The 16901-nt window shown below is 35.1% G+C and overlaps 2 protein-coding genes across 3 annotated transcripts; both read right to left on the bottom strand.

Annotated features, from left to right (window-relative positions):
* Positions 1-1549: 1549 nt before the first annotated feature.
* On the bottom strand, positions 1550-10805 carry LOC136783106 (peptidyl-alpha-hydroxyglycine alpha-amidating lyase 2-like). Its single transcript, XM_066742964.1, has 8 exons — positions 10619-10805; positions 10049-10514; positions 9314-9471; positions 8880-9078; positions 8414-8606; positions 7536-7721; positions 7277-7386; positions 1550-7193 (listed from the first exon to the last, which is right to left on the bottom strand). The coding sequence occupies exons 2-8, from the start codon at positions 10142-10144 to the stop codon at positions 7053-7055; spliced, it is 1083 nt and encodes a 360-aa protein (XP_066599061.1). The 5' UTR covers positions 10145-10514; positions 10619-10805; the 3' UTR covers positions 1550-7052.
* Positions 10806-11252: 447 nt separating this feature from the next.
* LOC136783193 (uncharacterized) lies at positions 11253-14103 on the bottom strand. 2 transcript variants are annotated; one of them, XM_066743121.1, is made up of 3 exons: positions 13960-14103; positions 12776-12901; positions 11253-12583 (listed from the first exon to the last, which is right to left on the bottom strand). In XM_066743121.1, exons 1-3 carry the CDS (start codon positions 13972-13974, stop codon positions 12401-12403), a joined length of 324 nt encoding a protein of 107 aa, XP_066599218.1. In that variant the 5' UTR covers positions 13975-14103; the 3' UTR covers positions 11253-12400. The 2 variants fall into 2 exon arrangements, with proteins under 2 accessions (XP_066599218.1, XP_066599219.1); XM_066743122.1 differs by lacking the exon at positions 13960-14103 and adding an exon at positions 13168-13941.
* Positions 14104-16901: the final 2798 nt, after the last annotated feature.

The following is a 16901-nucleotide window of genomic DNA, read 5'->3' as shown; positions in this document are numbered from 1 at the left end:
ATTCGCGGTACGAACTATACGCTCGGAGACGAGACTTTTCTGCACATTTTCCTGCCCGGCGAGACTCGCTATTTTTATAAATATTTGTGGACGCGTAACGCTGGAGGATCAGACTTAATCCCTGAAAATGAATGAACCGTTTAACTGCGGTGAGTATCTTGTGTAAAAAAAGCTTAACCGCGAATTAGATCCAGTTCTGTTCTTTTCGTCACCGAGTTGCTCGCTCTTTTTCACTTCTTACCAGCGTATCCCTCTGCGAGCCTCTCTCTCTCTCTCTGGTTTCCTCCGCAGCCTGTAAAATGGAGGGGGGCAGATCCCGGGCAATTCGAGACACCGCTGTCTTAAGTCGGAAGAAAACCAGTTTCTGGCGCTGTGTTTGACTGTAGAGGAGATACGTATTTTTCTGGTAGGCAAGAAGCTGAGAAAGGGCTAAAGAGATTATACGAAAGAGGATAGGATGAGCCACGAACGTCGAATGGATGCATCCGAGAAAAGCTGAAGTTGCGTTGATGCGACCAAAAGGGATTGGATGATTAGGAGGTATAGGAGCGTATAGATACTCCATCCATACATATATAGCGAGAATAATGCAAGTTGTGGACGAGCAATGAAGAAGAGAAAGAGAGAGGCGGAGGTGGACAATTTGGCTCTTGAGCAAAAAAGTAAAATTAAGGGGATCGTATAGATTATTGGAAAGAGGAAATTGAGTGAAGAAGAAATGAGGTAAATGGAGGAGTGTAGTGTAATAAAGAAACAACGAGAAAGTGTTAAAGAAGGGAAAAAGGGAGAAAGAGAGAAGGAGAGGGTGGAGAGAGGAGGGGGGGGGGGGGATGCAACCGGTTCAGCACGTCTTCATTAGCCCAGCATCCTGCTCACACACACACACACACACACATGTCAATGGCGTGGGCAGCTATAGTGTGCTCTCTTATAGAGAACACAGTGACTTTTTTTCATCGCCAGCTTGTCACAAGCCTCTAATTGACGACCGTCCTCGATATATGCCCAGCTGTGATTCTACGATAATTATATTTTTTATCATCGACATCGTTTGATTGATCTGACGCCATTGGAGAATGAAGCAAATCTGGTTTCACTCCTTTCTTATTGCACATCAATCGTTATCCGTATTTTTCCTCTCGTTTCATTAAAAGATTCCTTGATTAGTTTTGTAGAGTTGTCTAAGTTGTACATGCTTATTTAGCCAATTGTAGAAACGTCTCATCGTGCCTTTCGCTTAATTTTCTGTAAAGTAATTAGTCATTGTTTTATCATGACTGTAGTCGGAGTGATTAAAAGAATAAGCAAGCAAAATAATTGTTCTCTAGTAAATGCGTTTGGCATTTATCTTTAGCTGAGAAATCGAATGTTGTCGTTTGTATATCGGGTTACAATTCGATCACATTTCACTACAGTTCATCATCTTTCATCTGGTGTTGCATGACAAATACGTATAATCTAAGGGGCCATGCAGCCACGTCATAATCACTCACTGTATAAATCTAGTACAGCAAGGAGGTTCGTGTTTTGTTTTTTTAGACATTTCGACAAGGTTAAATAAAATGGATTTATTAACGAGATAAACAGAATATACAAGGTACATAAGTTTTTATATACAAACAAATATTTGTTCGTAAAAGTTTGGAATACTTAAATTCACTTTAAAACTTAATATTTGTAATAGCAATGAAATATTGTAGTTGTAACTGAGTTTACCTTACGTGTCAGCCAAGATAATTAACAATGTGTATATTATTACCTAGAAACTTATCTCATAAAATATTTTATCCAGATAGTTATTTAACACTGCATATTCATAATGTATTTAAACCTTGTTTGTGGTTTTTAGACATTTACGATTTTTTTGTTGACGAAAATTTTGCAGTTCCGAAGCTGCACGTTAAAACAGTGGAAACATATACAACAATGCATAGCACCTTACTGTTTATTCGCACATATATTTGCCCTATTCGAATTTTCACTGAGATCCAGCACCTTAAAATCAATATAGTCAATTACTTTATTGTCTATTAAAAAATATTATTACCATTTGTATCTTTTATTTATGAAGTAAGCTATCAGGAAGCATGACGAATAGCGTTAAGAACCATAAATTTGATACAGATTTTATATAAAAGAAGTCACATAATTTTACGTTGGCCAGTAGATTTTCAGCTTTAAAAGAGTATTTTTTCAGCAAAAACTTATCAATGTCTCTTATTTAACGCGCCCAACTTTCGAAAGCGATTGTAATCGTGTGACCAATACTGTTTTTGACAGAAGAAATTTCGCGAAAACTTGAAAATGATTAAACTCAATAATATCGACAATAGCTACCAATGATAATTAACATGTATTAGAGAGTTGGCCCCGACACAACTTTATATAAGTATTTGAACCTAATTTCGCCTGTCAAGATTATCTATTGGTTTTTCCTTTACATCCATGCTATTTAGTTTTACCTGAGGTATACAATTGATCGTTACTTGGTATAATTCTGACATTTTTCTCAAAATTGCTGCACACTCGTATATAGTTTTACCACGTTAATGTAACATTTTTGAGCACCGACAGTTACATATGGGAGTATTATACAAACGTTAATTTTTCCGGATCGTATATGGAAGATGACTCATTTTGTTTTAAGAAAAATAATTTGTATCTACTATATGATAGTCTGTCACAGAAAAAATTTAGAACTATCCTATATTGGTCTCTCGTCGATTTTATATTTCTATTTATTATAATATTATCAAAAGTAGCTGTTGTCTTGTATGAAGCATTGCAAGAGATATACACAATGGCGAAATTAATGGAGAACGTTTGACCAACATATTTTCATTTAGGTATTTATCAGAGTGACTCTTAAGTGACTCCTTTCTCAGTTATTTCTTATGTTAATTTTTTTTACAATTATTTCGTCCGAAGATATGTATTTATATTGTCTTCGTTATTTGTTTAGTTAGTTTTCTTGTGTTCGTTCGATGTAGTAATACTTAATTATGTACTATACATGTAGTATATGACTTGTTTGGGACCGGCGTACACACCGAGCAGGAATACCTCGAGTATCTATATACTTTTATTTATAGGAAAGATTCTTTCTGTTTAGGGATTGACTTTTGTTTCTTGCAAAATTTCTCCTTTTTCGAGTGGAACGAGATGACAGCTCAGTTTACGAAATTTTTCTGTTTCTTTTTCTTTAGCAAATTGAATTCACTTTACTTTCAGAACTCGGTACTTGGCGACGGTATCACATTCGGAGGATTAATGAAAGAGATTATTATTATTTTTTTGTTGTTTTCAAAGTTTTGTTGGGTAGTTTGTGAATTGCTTGTGTGGATCGAGGTTATTGATCCGAGACCTTTTCATCACCGTGAAAATGTTAGCTTAAAGTTTACTAATACCGAGAGACGTGTTAGAGCGACGTAATATAGCGTGACTATAGTTAATTATACCTCTTAAATTATAACTACGGTTAAAAATATCTTTGTACTTTCAATTTGTAATTTACGAGACGACATACGTACTTTTACAATAAAAACGGTAAGTGACGTTAGATTTATTTATGAATCGAAAATCGTGCAAGTGCTTGTGCTTGGTTTCCATATTGATTTTTTTATCCGAGATCACAAAACAATTATTTCATCAGTGTGGACTTAATTTAACTTGGCATATTATCTATCGATGAACTCTCTCTTGGAATTAACAGAAGCAACGATCATTCTTGTGCGTGTGTCTTAATACGATTTTTACAAATCGCACGTTCGATAACCTTTTTTGACAATTTTATCGAACGCACGCTTGGTAATTAGCTCCCTTTGTAATTCATCGAACGATCTCACCTGCTTCTTTTAATCCAAAATGAAATTTGCTTGAGTGTAACTTTTAATAGAGTCCGAGTTATTTAGAATTTGTCTTGCGTACCTTGTAAATATAATTTAACCGAATGTGGGGGCTATTATGAATAATTTATCGTTGAAATTTCAATTGCTAGATATATATATATATTAATACTATTTATGGTTCACTCGATCTGCTGCGCATGGGATCTCTCGACGCGTAAATTGGGTTGCCGTTAAGTTTCGCAATATTACATTAACGTGATCATTGGTATTTTATATAATAGTTTATTTGCCTTACGTGTTCTTTAATTAAGTATGCTTACGCATAAAAGGACGTTTTCTACTTTTTCCTTGAATTTCGGCACAATTACAGCTAAGCCACTGCTAGCCTCGAATGCTCTGCATTATACCGTCTATACATTTGTCGAAGAAAAATTAGTTCACTGCGTGTAGTACTATTATGTTAATCGCGAGAATTATTGACTGAAATCTTGAGTGACATGAATTACTCGTTATTCTTATCTTGCGCTGAAGTCTTTCATCCCTTTGAATTTGCTGCTATTTTTAAAACTTACTTTCAATTAGGTATTTTAATACGTGAGGTTTGAGCGCGCGACGCGATTATAACTTTAAATCTTTTCCTCCTACCACCTTTCTTCCTATAATCTATATACCACGTGTTTCTTATTGTGATATTTAAATTTAGAACATCCGGTTATTCTTTAGGACAACATCTATCTTTGCTGCATGGGTATTTCAAAGCTCGAACAGGTACGTCAGAACTTTGCGCTAATTCACACTCAGTTTTAATCTACAGCCACATTCTCAATAATAAACGCTGCACTGTTTCAAAACGATAAACTTAATTGGTTTCACGAAAAAATTATACATCTCGTCTTCCGCATTACCCAATTTCTTCATCTTTTTCTCTTTTTACGATCAAACCTTGCTCCTACCTCGTCAATTTTGCTCTCCAAAAGGTTTCTTCATTTTCATGGAAGCAACTATTTGTACGCTACACACGAGTTATTTTCGGCGATAGCGATATATTAGGCCGCTGAGAATTCACGAAAAACAATGGCGCTTTTTTAATCCTTTCACTTATATAGTTAATACGCGAAATTTTATAGCGATGCACTCGTGTTTCTCGAGAATTCGCAACTACTGCGATATACTTTTTATCATATACTTTTGTACGTTTTGCAATTATTATAACGATATCTAGACGTAATTATATATCTCCAGGAATGTGAATTTAATCAGATGGAATAATCAAATGGGATATTCTGATCGCGGTTTCGCGTAATGCGGTATGGACCTAATTTTATAGCCTTGTTAATTCCTAAATATCGTAGTGAGGTTAGGGGTCGTTGAACTCGGGATCATAATGGAAGGAGCATGGCCTCAGTGGCCTTACCCCCACTCCGTTGCGCGAGCGCTCAAGGAAAGTCGGATGTATAACTCTTTTCACGCGGATGCCTCTTTCTCTATAGTATATTATAGTAGTTGTAGTAATAGTAGTAGTATCAGTTATCAGCATGGAGTGGTAACATGCGTTCCATTCATCAGCATCGTAACACTGTATGCACGTGGATGCATGGAAAATGTCAATATATAAATGTTCCAGTGATATTTACAGTTAGTCGAATAAGGATGTCGAGGAGTCGACCGTCTCTATTGTCCGAATATGTTCGCGAGAACAATGGAATGGGGGGTGTCTCCTTTCAGCATAATCGAAAGCTCCACGTAATAGATCTATGACTAAACATATACACACAAATCTAGTCGCTAGTCTGTAACAGAGAGACGTGCTTCGCATCATTGTAGCTTCTTCTCGGAGAATCCTTGAGAATTCTAGAGACAAGCTACCGCAGTCCAGTCTACTATGAGGCTTTTGTTCGAACGAAAGATAATTTATCCAATAAGAGACGTGCATGCCAGCTTAGAGAATTATTGTGCATGTAACGGATCCATTAACCTTGAAATTTTGCTTTTAGCTGGAAAATTCAATCTTTCGATCGATTTTTAATAGGTTTTAAGCGAATTTGAGAGAAAACTGGCATTCGAGTCGATATTGGTATTTTCAGCGACATTCACAGCCTCGGGTAATATTAATGGTGAGCTGTCGATATTAGCACGGTTATAGCTTAATTAGATTAGACATCTTACATCGTAACATAAAGTTTGTTGCGCTTTCGTTTTTGTGCTTAGAATTGTCTCTCGAGCCAATATCCCTGTATTTCGAGCGTTCGGCTTTCCCTTAGGAACCTAAATACCTGTTTTTGTTTGCTTCATTTTATCTTGTTTTCTTTGGTTTTAGCAGCGGAGAAGTCAAACCTAAAACCTAGATAAGCTATAGCTTTCCATTTTACAACGGTTACTTTATTTTTCGTTTGTCTTAGTGTCTTTTATGCTTCTGTATTCTGTCTTCTTTTTGTTCATTCGTATACTGATAAATCTCTATATTGCACAATGCCCTTCGTCGTACACAGGTGATTCTGTTTTCATTTGTGCTTTGTTATAATACAAGTTAATATTTTATTCGCTTAAGACAAACAATTTATCGAGGAATAGAAAATTTATTATTATTCTTAGCTAATTGTAAGAGAGTTTCGTGCTTTCGGAGTAAAGTCAATTGGCATTACACCGTCAGCTGACTAGATCATTCTCGTCCTTAAAAGATTTATACGCGAGACAGTTAATCGCTCAAGGTCCGTTCACGCGAAACGCCATTCCCCAACTGCCCAAACTGACTGCAAGACAGAAAGTTTCGGCAGTAAATACAGATCGCGTTCTTCGTGGCCAGGCCTTAATTGCTAATCGCTTAATTATCCACTTAACGATAACGAATATAACATGCATACGAGTAAAATATTGAGATCCCAGTGAAAAGATTTTTTTTTCTCATCGAAGTGGGCAAATATCGGTGATTAGTTTCGTACTCTGACCAGGTTAAATATAATAATTATACACTAAAAGCCCATTTATAGTTTGCCTGTTTGCCTTACAGAAATATTTGTAATTTAGGATGTCCATTCGATTGATCGTTAAAATAGTCCATAGACTGCTTGTAGTAAATTAGAATTTTCATGGATAAACATTTAACATAATTTTGGCAGAAATTAATACTGTTTCAAATGGTTATTGTTACTTTTTTTTTTTTTTTTTTTTTTTTTTTTTTAGAATTTTTTCATATCTTTGTTATGCTCAATAAATACTATTCTCGCTGCCCTTGGACAGTTTTTGTATCCGGGCGAACTTCCATAGTTTGTTAGGGCCTATTTCCGATACATAGACTGTGTTACCATCCGGGCTCACGGCAATTGCGTGCGGGTTTGAGAATGGCGTCTAAAAATTTGACAAATAAATCACGTGAGCAAAATAAGAGTTAAACATCTTTCCTCTTACTTTGTATTGAGCTTTTAACTTACGTCTAATACTGGTCCCCAGGAACTGATTATTTTTCGTGTTTTTGAATTTATGGTGAAGCCTGCATTTATTTTGTAAGGAGTTTTTCCGGTTACAGCGTAAATTATGTCTCCTAAAATCAATGGAAACTTGTTTGTTTGTTTGTTTTAAAAGATCCGCCGAAAGATATTAGTTAATTGTTTCTTGAACTTTTTTCATTCGAGCAATTGTAAATCCTTCGCTCACTCCAGTTTGGATGAGTGTGGGTGTACATATACTCACCGTAAGAGGCGATACCAAACATTCGTCCAAAGAGCGGGTCCTCGATAGCATAAGGATATTCGGAGCTAAATTCTGAGCCCGGCAGGCCCACGTTCATACAAACTATCCTAGAATTTTCCCGATCTGCCACGCAGACCTCCTGATCGAGCAAAATGGTCACGGCATGCGGGACCACTAAATTTAGTTCTGCAAGTGTTAGAAAAAAAAATCACGTTATTATAGAATCGGTTTTATATCTATAGTCATATGTGTAGAATATGTTTCAATTATACATCCTAAAACATAAGAGTTCAACCTAACGTTATCTGCAACAATTCGGTTACAACCTTATTTCTTACACGTGCGTGCAATTTTGCAATTTTTTTTTATTCAATGGATCAAAACATCGTACGAAACGAGTGTACTAATTATAGAGCCAAATTTTCCTCTAATTTTGATCATTATTTAAATTCAGGCAAAAGTTAGAGATATATTTATATTTCATTTAGCAAAATATTAATTTAAACTACGTAAATTTACAAGAGCAATTGTTCAGATATATGCGTATGAACAGAATACTGGTCTTATGTTTATAATATTGATATTATAAACATAAAAGATTTAAAAAAAAACGTATACCCTTGCATATCGCGTACCGTGATAATATTTTTTGAAACAACATACTTCAACATTTGGAAAAGTTAGCTGCAAATCTGATTAAACTTTAATATGGGAAAATGGGATTCTTGTGATATGTAAAGAATGCATATGTTTAAATGATATCGTATCATGTAGCACAGATCGTTTAATAATATTTCTTGACTGATCAGTGGAATAGAAATTGTTAAATGGTGGAATGAAGGATTGAGAAAACAGCGAAAACGTAAGGGGCCACGTACGCTCTCCTACGGTGAATTTGGGATTTCCCTGCGAGTCGAATAGGACTATCCTATTGTTACAGTATCCGTCCGCGACGACGATTTGTCCCGTGGACGCCACTGCCACAGAAGTCGGCTGGCAAAAATGATCCAGGTCGTTCCCTGGCTCGAACTGCCGGCCGAGCACCAGCTGAAGAACTCCAGAGCTGGAGTACTAGTTTAAACCAATAAAAGCAAAACACGTCATCCGACCGCCGCCTTCATTTACCAAATATCGACAAACATTCACGAATCATGTTTAGCAAACTATACGTTGCTTTCAAATAAACGGACAATTAAACCGTCCCAATGCCACAAATATTTATTACAATAATACTCTCAAAGCTATCACACATTTGCAGCTTCTGCGCGAATTTCGATGAAAAATTCATCCTTCTTGAAAATAATCTTCCTTTAGCGAAATTGTTTCATTCGTTGGCTTTCTTACCTTAAAAACTTGATGAAGAGCCACGTCAGTGAGCCAAACATTTCCAAATAAATCTATGTGAATTCCGTGTGGCAAGTAGAAGGTTTGATTTCCCCATCCATGTAATACTTTGCCAAATATTGGATCTAAAGTTATCACTGTATTCTCCATAATAGGTCCCATATATTGTTGCTGATAAACATTGCGATCATCGAAAGTGCTGTTGATAAAAAATTTAAATCACCAAATAACATCATCTCGCATATGGCTGAATATTAGCTTTTTTATTGTACTGTTATTCTATTGAATTGACATGGTGTGCGATACTTTGGTAATAATAGCTCATATTTATACTGCGAGTTGAAATTTATGGAGGCTTGCGTAATAAATGTTTACTACTATGTTGAATGTGAGTTGAATTGTTTGGTAAAGAGAAAAAGATAAGAGTGACGTACTTATAACTCCATATGCGACTAGCTCGGTGAAAAACTACGGGCTTCCCCGATAAGTCCACAGCAACCCCTGCAATCTGACCAAGATTTTCCGGTCCCTTCCAATACTCCTCGAAATCAACGACTGGTAATAATTTATGGTCTTCGGGAGATTCCCAGAGCTGATAAAAAACAATGAGAATCGATCGTCATTAAGAGCAGTAATAAATCACATTTATTATCAGACCTCGCGTAAAGTTTCCAGTAGAAATTAAATTTCAATTATCGGGAGTATATACTGATATAGTATATTGCAACTGGCAATTATTTCTTATCGATCTCGTTAAACGAATCTCATCTGCAAATAATAACTTGTAACAAATAGTAGGTTTCATTTTTTTTTTAATAGCAGTCCGATAATTGATTCGTCGATAAAGTAATGGTATAATGATTTTTAAACTTTATTCTAGGCTGATCGGTGGATGATTAAAACTGAAATTTTACACACCGGAAAGACTGTCTCTATTTACCAGACAATTTCTTTCGAATAGTAGCAGGAAAATACGATTTTTTAATTTTCGACTATTCTTTGCCAGTATTACCGAGTTTTAAAGCTCATTGATATTCTTTTAAATCAATGGTCGGTATGTATAATAATGTAGGTATATACATTAGTTATTTTTTCAAAGCCCCCCCCCCCCCCCCCTATCGAGAGAGAACACTAAATATATATTTCAATTACTTTTTATATCGACTTACCGTTTGTACAGGATTGATAGTCGGTGTAACATTGTTAAAAGAAGTGATAAAAATCAGTAGAAACAGTTTGAATAGGTTAATTGCAGATTCTGCCATATTTGAGAAGGTCTCGGTGAATCTGGATAGATGAAATTTTAATTGGAGCTTGCTGACGTGGCACGTTTAATAAGGAAAGTGGTAGCTAGGGGTAAGATGCGCAAGCCTGAAGAAGTATCAGCCAATCCTTGTGTTATAACTTTCGATGAAGATAGTCCAGGAATAAACGAATTCTGATTGGCGCAGACCTTGATCCTGAAAAGTCGATTTACGCGTCTTCTCAGGATCAATGATTCGGGTTCCGATGATGAGAATTTTTAGATCCGTTGCTTCTTTTCGATATTGGCTTGAGCGATAGCGGTGCTAAATACCGGAAATCGCTGCGTAGAAGTGGCCAACGTTAGGAACGAAAGTAAAAATTATCGAAAGCCTGTAAATAATGCGTTACATTAGCTTTAACGAGTACCAAAATCTTTAATCGCGAAAAGTGACGAGTAAGAACGAGATTTTTAGTAAATTAGTCCGATAACATACGTGAGGTACAAGTTACGGAAATATTAACTGCAGTGGATTTGGACAACGTAGTTTAAAATATGGAGAGAGTTTAACACAGTATTAGAGATAAAAATAAAAATCCTAAGTACTTTTAAACTAACTGGTGACAGCTGGTGAACGTACTGCGCCATGAAGTGTTCAAAACCAACTGCACCTGTTTTAGGACCTGCAGCAAGGATTTGGCTGATATAGTCAAATGGATCGAATCAATAAATTCACGCAGGCGTGATTGTCCGCGTAAACCCAAAATAGACACTGGGAGTTTTCCACGCGCGCATCGGGGTCGTATAAATGTCAATTATTTCTCTCTTGCTGACATGCGTATTTTATGAATTTTCATCTTTCCCCTTATCCAGAAATTTCGCCCAAATGTTTATGTCCTTGTCGCACTAACAATCTTGACACAGCGCATTTTAATATCAAAAAATTAACTATAAAAATAATAAATAAATTGTCAAGTATATTTTAAATAACATAAACTATCTTTCTTCACTATACAAACACGTGCACGATATACCTGTTGCGTTCTATTCTCATTCGACCATTCGGACTTTGATACAGCTGGATGTGAATGAAATAGGCATAATCGGTATTACATTTTAAGCATTTTTATTTCTTTTCTTTATTGGATCGTTAAAAGTTTCATACAGAAATATAATTTTTTGCCATAAGCGAACATGATTGGTAAATTATATGAAATGTAAGCTATATATACATGGTTTACATTTAGGTACATTTGATAGATGCGTAAAGTATTTAACTACGATCAAAAAGTTAAAGTGTGCTTATATATTTAGATAGATTATTGAATAACTTATATAACTTTATCGAATAGTATCACAAAATTTGATTTTTTCAACGTTTTGATTAGCCTTATGCTCCTCTCAACGTGCACGTAATATTTATAATAAAATTAGTATTATTCTTGTCTATAATGATACGCATTTAACCGTGAGATCTTTCGTTTTCCATTAAGATTGTTTCCATGGACTTTCATTAGTTGAGTCAAAGGTCTTTTCTCGTAATCTTTTGGCTAATACCTTAAATAAATTTTAAAAGGGGCAGTGGTTCTCATTTATGTAAATAATCTTGATTCTTAGTGCTCGCAGCACTTTTTTACTCTTTTGTAAGGAGCTTATGATATCTCTCTCACAGAAAAAATTCCAACCTCAAAAGTAATCAATTTACAAGAGTAAATTAATTTGTCACTTTGAAACATTTCTTATTTAAGAATTTTCTCGTAGATCCCGTCGTATTTTCTTTTTTTATCTCTTAAACTATTGTCATTTATTTTATTAGTAAAGATTAAAAGTGCGTGAAATGCCACTTTGCAAAGATAACTTCAAAATACTGTATATAGAGATAATAAGTGTTTCGCGTTCTTTCATTCAGTAACATCTGAAATATTGGAGAAGTTTAGTTTTCATAAAAGAGAATTGAGAGTCTTATTTGCTAATCCAACAATAATAGCTACGAGTCAATTATTTATCATCGCAATAATTATTGTTCATTATAATCATTTATGAACACGCAAAACTGGTAAAATATCTATCAGATAATAATTATCTTGAGATTGTTTTTGCTACGATTAAAATTACGGGCTAAAATACATGGTGGGAATTATTGTCCCCTGTTTCTCTAAATGAAAGAGTCAGAATCCGCATCGAATTAATTTTACGTTATCGATACTGTTAAGCGTGGAGAAAATTTGAAAACTTTGGAAAAGATCGTTTAAGTGAGCTAGCTGATGACTGTACACGTTTATTTAGCAATTTCAAGGGTTAAAGAGGTTTCTGGCTGGGTCCAAATGTAACCTGTACGAGTCATACTGCAATGGGCATCGTAATATCTTCCTGGAGCTCGGCAGTAAGACCACCTTGGACACCGACAGCGGAATTTACTGTGAAATTCTTCTTTGCACACTTCATTCCACCAGCACGTTCTCTATGGAATTATATTTTTATCGTCAAGCAAATCAAAACTGTGTAGCTCTGCTCTTTTTTTGTAGGAAGGAAGCAAATTTGTCAAACGCAGAAAGTTTAAAATAAGCTTATAAGCCTATAATTTCACATGAAATTGTGTAAAATTGCTACTGTGTACTAATTAATTAGGGTTTATTGTATTGCAAATTATTACCTCAGCTACGTAATGCCTTACGCTTTGGTCGCTATAATTTCTCTTCATTATAATATGTCTAGCATTAGCAGAATATTCTTTGGCGCACAGTGCTAAGATCACAAGTACGCAGACAGCCGTTCGAATCTACGATAGAGAACTTTTAATTAAAAGAACAAGTTTTATGAGTGATAGTAAACAGGAAGGGTTACAATAATTGTTAACTGGGATAAGAGAGAGAGAGAGAGAGAGAGAGAGAGAGAGAGAGAGAGAAATATTTTTAGGTTTGGGGGAAGCGCAACAGCTGTTAGCAACAGCTCAAAGCGATCGATGATAAGGTGAGGTAGCGATTACGGAAGAATCTTCAACTGCAGTCAGAAATTGATAGACGGAAAACCAGGAAGAAGACTCACGTTTTCGCTCATCTCGAAAGTTCAGAAGTATAAATGTTCTCTGACTCGCTTCTTCTATTCACATTTGAGAGGAGTTCTTGTCAAGGTAGTAACGAGTAAAGAAAAAATTAAGGCAGAATTTACTTTACGATGCAGGAAGCACCATTGCTTGATTCCACGAAGATAGACAAAATTTACTGGTAGTTGCTGAGCAATTATATAGTGCGCAAGCGCAAGCTAGAGCGAAGCCTTGTTATTGCATTTCTAAAGGTAGGTCAGCTGGGTCACAGCTACCAAAACATTAGTTTAAGCAAAGTCAACCGTGAACCACTTTTTGTAAGCAACAGACATCAAAAGCACAAATTGTAGGTAATAATTTTTAGGAATTTGAAAACGCGATACAGTCTTTTAATTTTTTTTATACCAATCTCTTATATTTGCTAATAATATTATACTGTTACGAAAACTTATTATAATAGGGAAGAAACATAAAATCTATTTTTTTTTAAATTGATAGGTTTTTGAACTATTTCTTAACACTATTCCTACATAAGAATGTGCTGATAAAATGTTTATTGGAATACGCGTATACCTTATAAGCATCAAAACAACAAAATACGGCAGTAAATTTTTTACAAATTTTCTAAAATTCGCGCTCCAGCATCGACAAGTGTTATTAAGGGTTCGACTGGGTTCGACGCATGTGCGAAAATGGCGTTACGATAAGCTACATAGTTGTAGGTGGTAATGGTGGTATGTACACGCCGACAGTTGTGCATGCGTTGAGCACAGCTAGTTAAACAAAGTCCGTACCATTAAACGGAACATAAACTTAGTGCTGTTTTCGCTAATAACAAATTGTCTCACTTTAACTTTAACATTCACTACAATGCTTTAACTCGATGTTCATCTTAAATAAGTGCTCAGCTGAAGGTAGAGCTTAGCTCCACATTTAGGGTCAATTCGACCAAGTAGGCTAGAGTCGGCTAGAGCCCAAGTCAGACTTAAGTTGGTATAGTTAATGTGACGGGGACTATACCAACTTAAGTCAGACTTGGGCTCTAGCCTACTTGGTCGAATTGACCCTTAAGGCCAACGCCATCAAACCTGGCTTACGGATTAGCCAGTTAAAAGTAGTACAGTTCACGTGACAAGAATTATACCATTTTTAGCTGGCTAAAAAGTAGCGCTGGCTCTAGGGTGAGGACTGCGAAGCCCAACTTTCCTCCGTGAAATTGGCCAAAGGACCCTCCATTTTTTAATTTTCAATAACTGAGATATCGTTTGATAACAATTGATAGTTAATAGTTTTTGCAATATCTAAAAGATAAGATTGATAGTACAGCTAGCCGGAACTTTTTTATTTTTGCTAAAAATTAATTTTTCTAGTCTTTACTCGATAGAGAGAATCATTTAATAGAAAGAATTTGCAAAAACTATTAACTATTAAATGTTCTATTCGAACTATCAATCTTTATCAAAAGATAATCAAACGATATCAGTTATTGAAAATTAAAAAATCGAGAATCCGTCGGCCAACTTCACGAAGGTGTCTGACTTGAGGACTGTGTTAAAGGACTAGCCGGGCTAAAATGGTATAGTTTCCGTCACATGAATTGTATAATTTTATTCGGGCTAGGCTAGCTTCAAGTCGGAATGGTGGTCCTCCCTCAACAGTCCTCATCTTTAATAGAATAGGCCAGAGATTGAGTCGATGGCACACGATGCTAAATAAGTGCTGGTTGAAATGCCGACTGTTGATTGGCTATAACAATGCAGACAGCCAATTAACAATCACCATTCCAAATCCAGCAAATATTCAGCACGAATCCAGCAACATGTGCTACTGGCTTGAGTTTGCAGTGCCACCTACCGCACAATCAACGCTACTGCGCAGTGCGCACATATTTCAGGTAATTTCTATGCGCAATGGCACTAAAATAGCAGTAATAAATAGCTTCTCTGTGAACGCACTCGAGTTGAAACTAACTTAAGTTCAAGCTTACCGTGGATTCAGAGACCTGCATTGGTGCGCCGAGGAGCAGTAAAATCTACACTCTGTGTGACATATCTTATATGTTTCAAGGTAAGCTTAATCCTATAAACAAAACGTCCCTCCAATTAACTTGCTCGAAATCTATAGTATATGTCACGTAAACTATAGATTTCGAGGCTTCCTTAACTTTGAGGGACGTTTAAAAATACGACCACTAATCTCTCACTGTAGTTATTTTATGAGTTGTATATCGAATCTTTGGTGATGCGATTTTATCTTTATTTGTTTAGGTCGGTTTCTCTATTTAACTCAGCGGCACACGATGCTTAAATCTGTCCTGGATTGCTTACTGGATTTGGAATGCTGACTGCTGATTGGTTATAACAATGCAGATAGCCAATCAACAATCACCTCCCAACCATTCCAAATCCGGCACGCTGTCTTTATGATGTAAATGGCTTGTTCAATTTACCTGTATAATAAAGCTTGAAATTGAACACAATTCACTGCACTTTGCCAGTTTTATCGAGCAAATTAATTTTACACTGTTTTTACAAATAGATGGAACAACCGTCTCTAATAGCTGCTAAAGGCTAAAGAATCCCGATAATAATATGCTTTTGTTTTCAGTCATTTTTAACTCTCTAATATACTCACAACTGTACTGAATATAGTAGAGAGAGAGAGAGAGAGAGAGAGAAGATAGCTGAACTTTCCAAATAGAACTTAGTGGAGTCTGAATTTATTGTTGAAATAATAATTATTGTATTTATAATGAAGTGGAACAATAATTGTTGTAAAAGTTATTGAAAATGATAAAAGTTATTTTCCTATCAATTAATAATTTTTAATCCTTAGATGGAAAAAAGGGAGTAGGGCAATCAGTAACTAAATTTTAATGTGTAAAAACAGTTCATATATGATACTTACATAGATTTTGATAGAGCCTTGAATCAAGGAATGATTATGAATCCAGTGACCATGGTTAGTCATTGCTTAAAAAATTATGTCACTTTTTAAAACATACTTAATTTTACTCTTTACAGTATATGTTCAAGCTTTTTATAAGCACAATACATTTTAATTTGCCTTGAGATAGTTTTCTTTGTATGCAAAAACATTGCGTACATGATTTTGTCATAATATTTGTACAATATTTTGTACAATTTTTTTGATAAAAATTGAAGCTTCTTCACATTTCTTATTAATTTATAACATATGAACCAAAGTAAATTTATCTAATTTGGTAAAATTGATGCATCTTCATACCAAATGTGTTTAATTTATTAAGTACTTTCCTTAAACTGGTGGGTATGTGAATAAAGTTTTATATAAATATATACCTCTTTAAATGTTATTAAAACTTTTAAATGGTGCAACTGCAACTATTTAAAGTAAACAATTTTTTGTCACTCTTAGTTTTTTACTTCTTCTAACCAAACAGCATGTACATGCACAAACTGTATAAAAATGGTCATAAAGCATATTGAGGTTCAAGAAAACCTTGAAGATCGAAAAAGTGCTTGTAGTAAAAATTACCCTTGACAAAGTAATTAAAAATTACGAATTCAAATTAGGAATCAAATGTAGGACACTCGAAGTAATTGATATATATATATATATATATATATTACTTTGAGTGTCCTACATAAAGTCTCTCTTAATGATGCTAACATAGGTCTATTATAGTCCTGCTATCCAGCTCAAGTTTAACTGAAAAATAATATTTTAGTATGTAATTACTTGACTTACGCGTCTT

The sequence above is a fragment of the Prorops nasuta genome, unplaced genomic scaffold, assembly GCF_024137725.1.
Source record: "Prorops nasuta isolate Cenicafe-Biocafe unplaced genomic scaffold, Cenicafe_Pnas_1.2 PNAS00032, whole genome shotgun sequence".
NCBI lineage: Eukaryota > Metazoa > Arthropoda > Insecta > Hymenoptera > Bethylidae > Prorops > Prorops nasuta.
The sequence above is the reverse complement of the archived record's forward strand: the minus strand, read 5'-3'. Positions and strand labels throughout refer to the sequence as shown.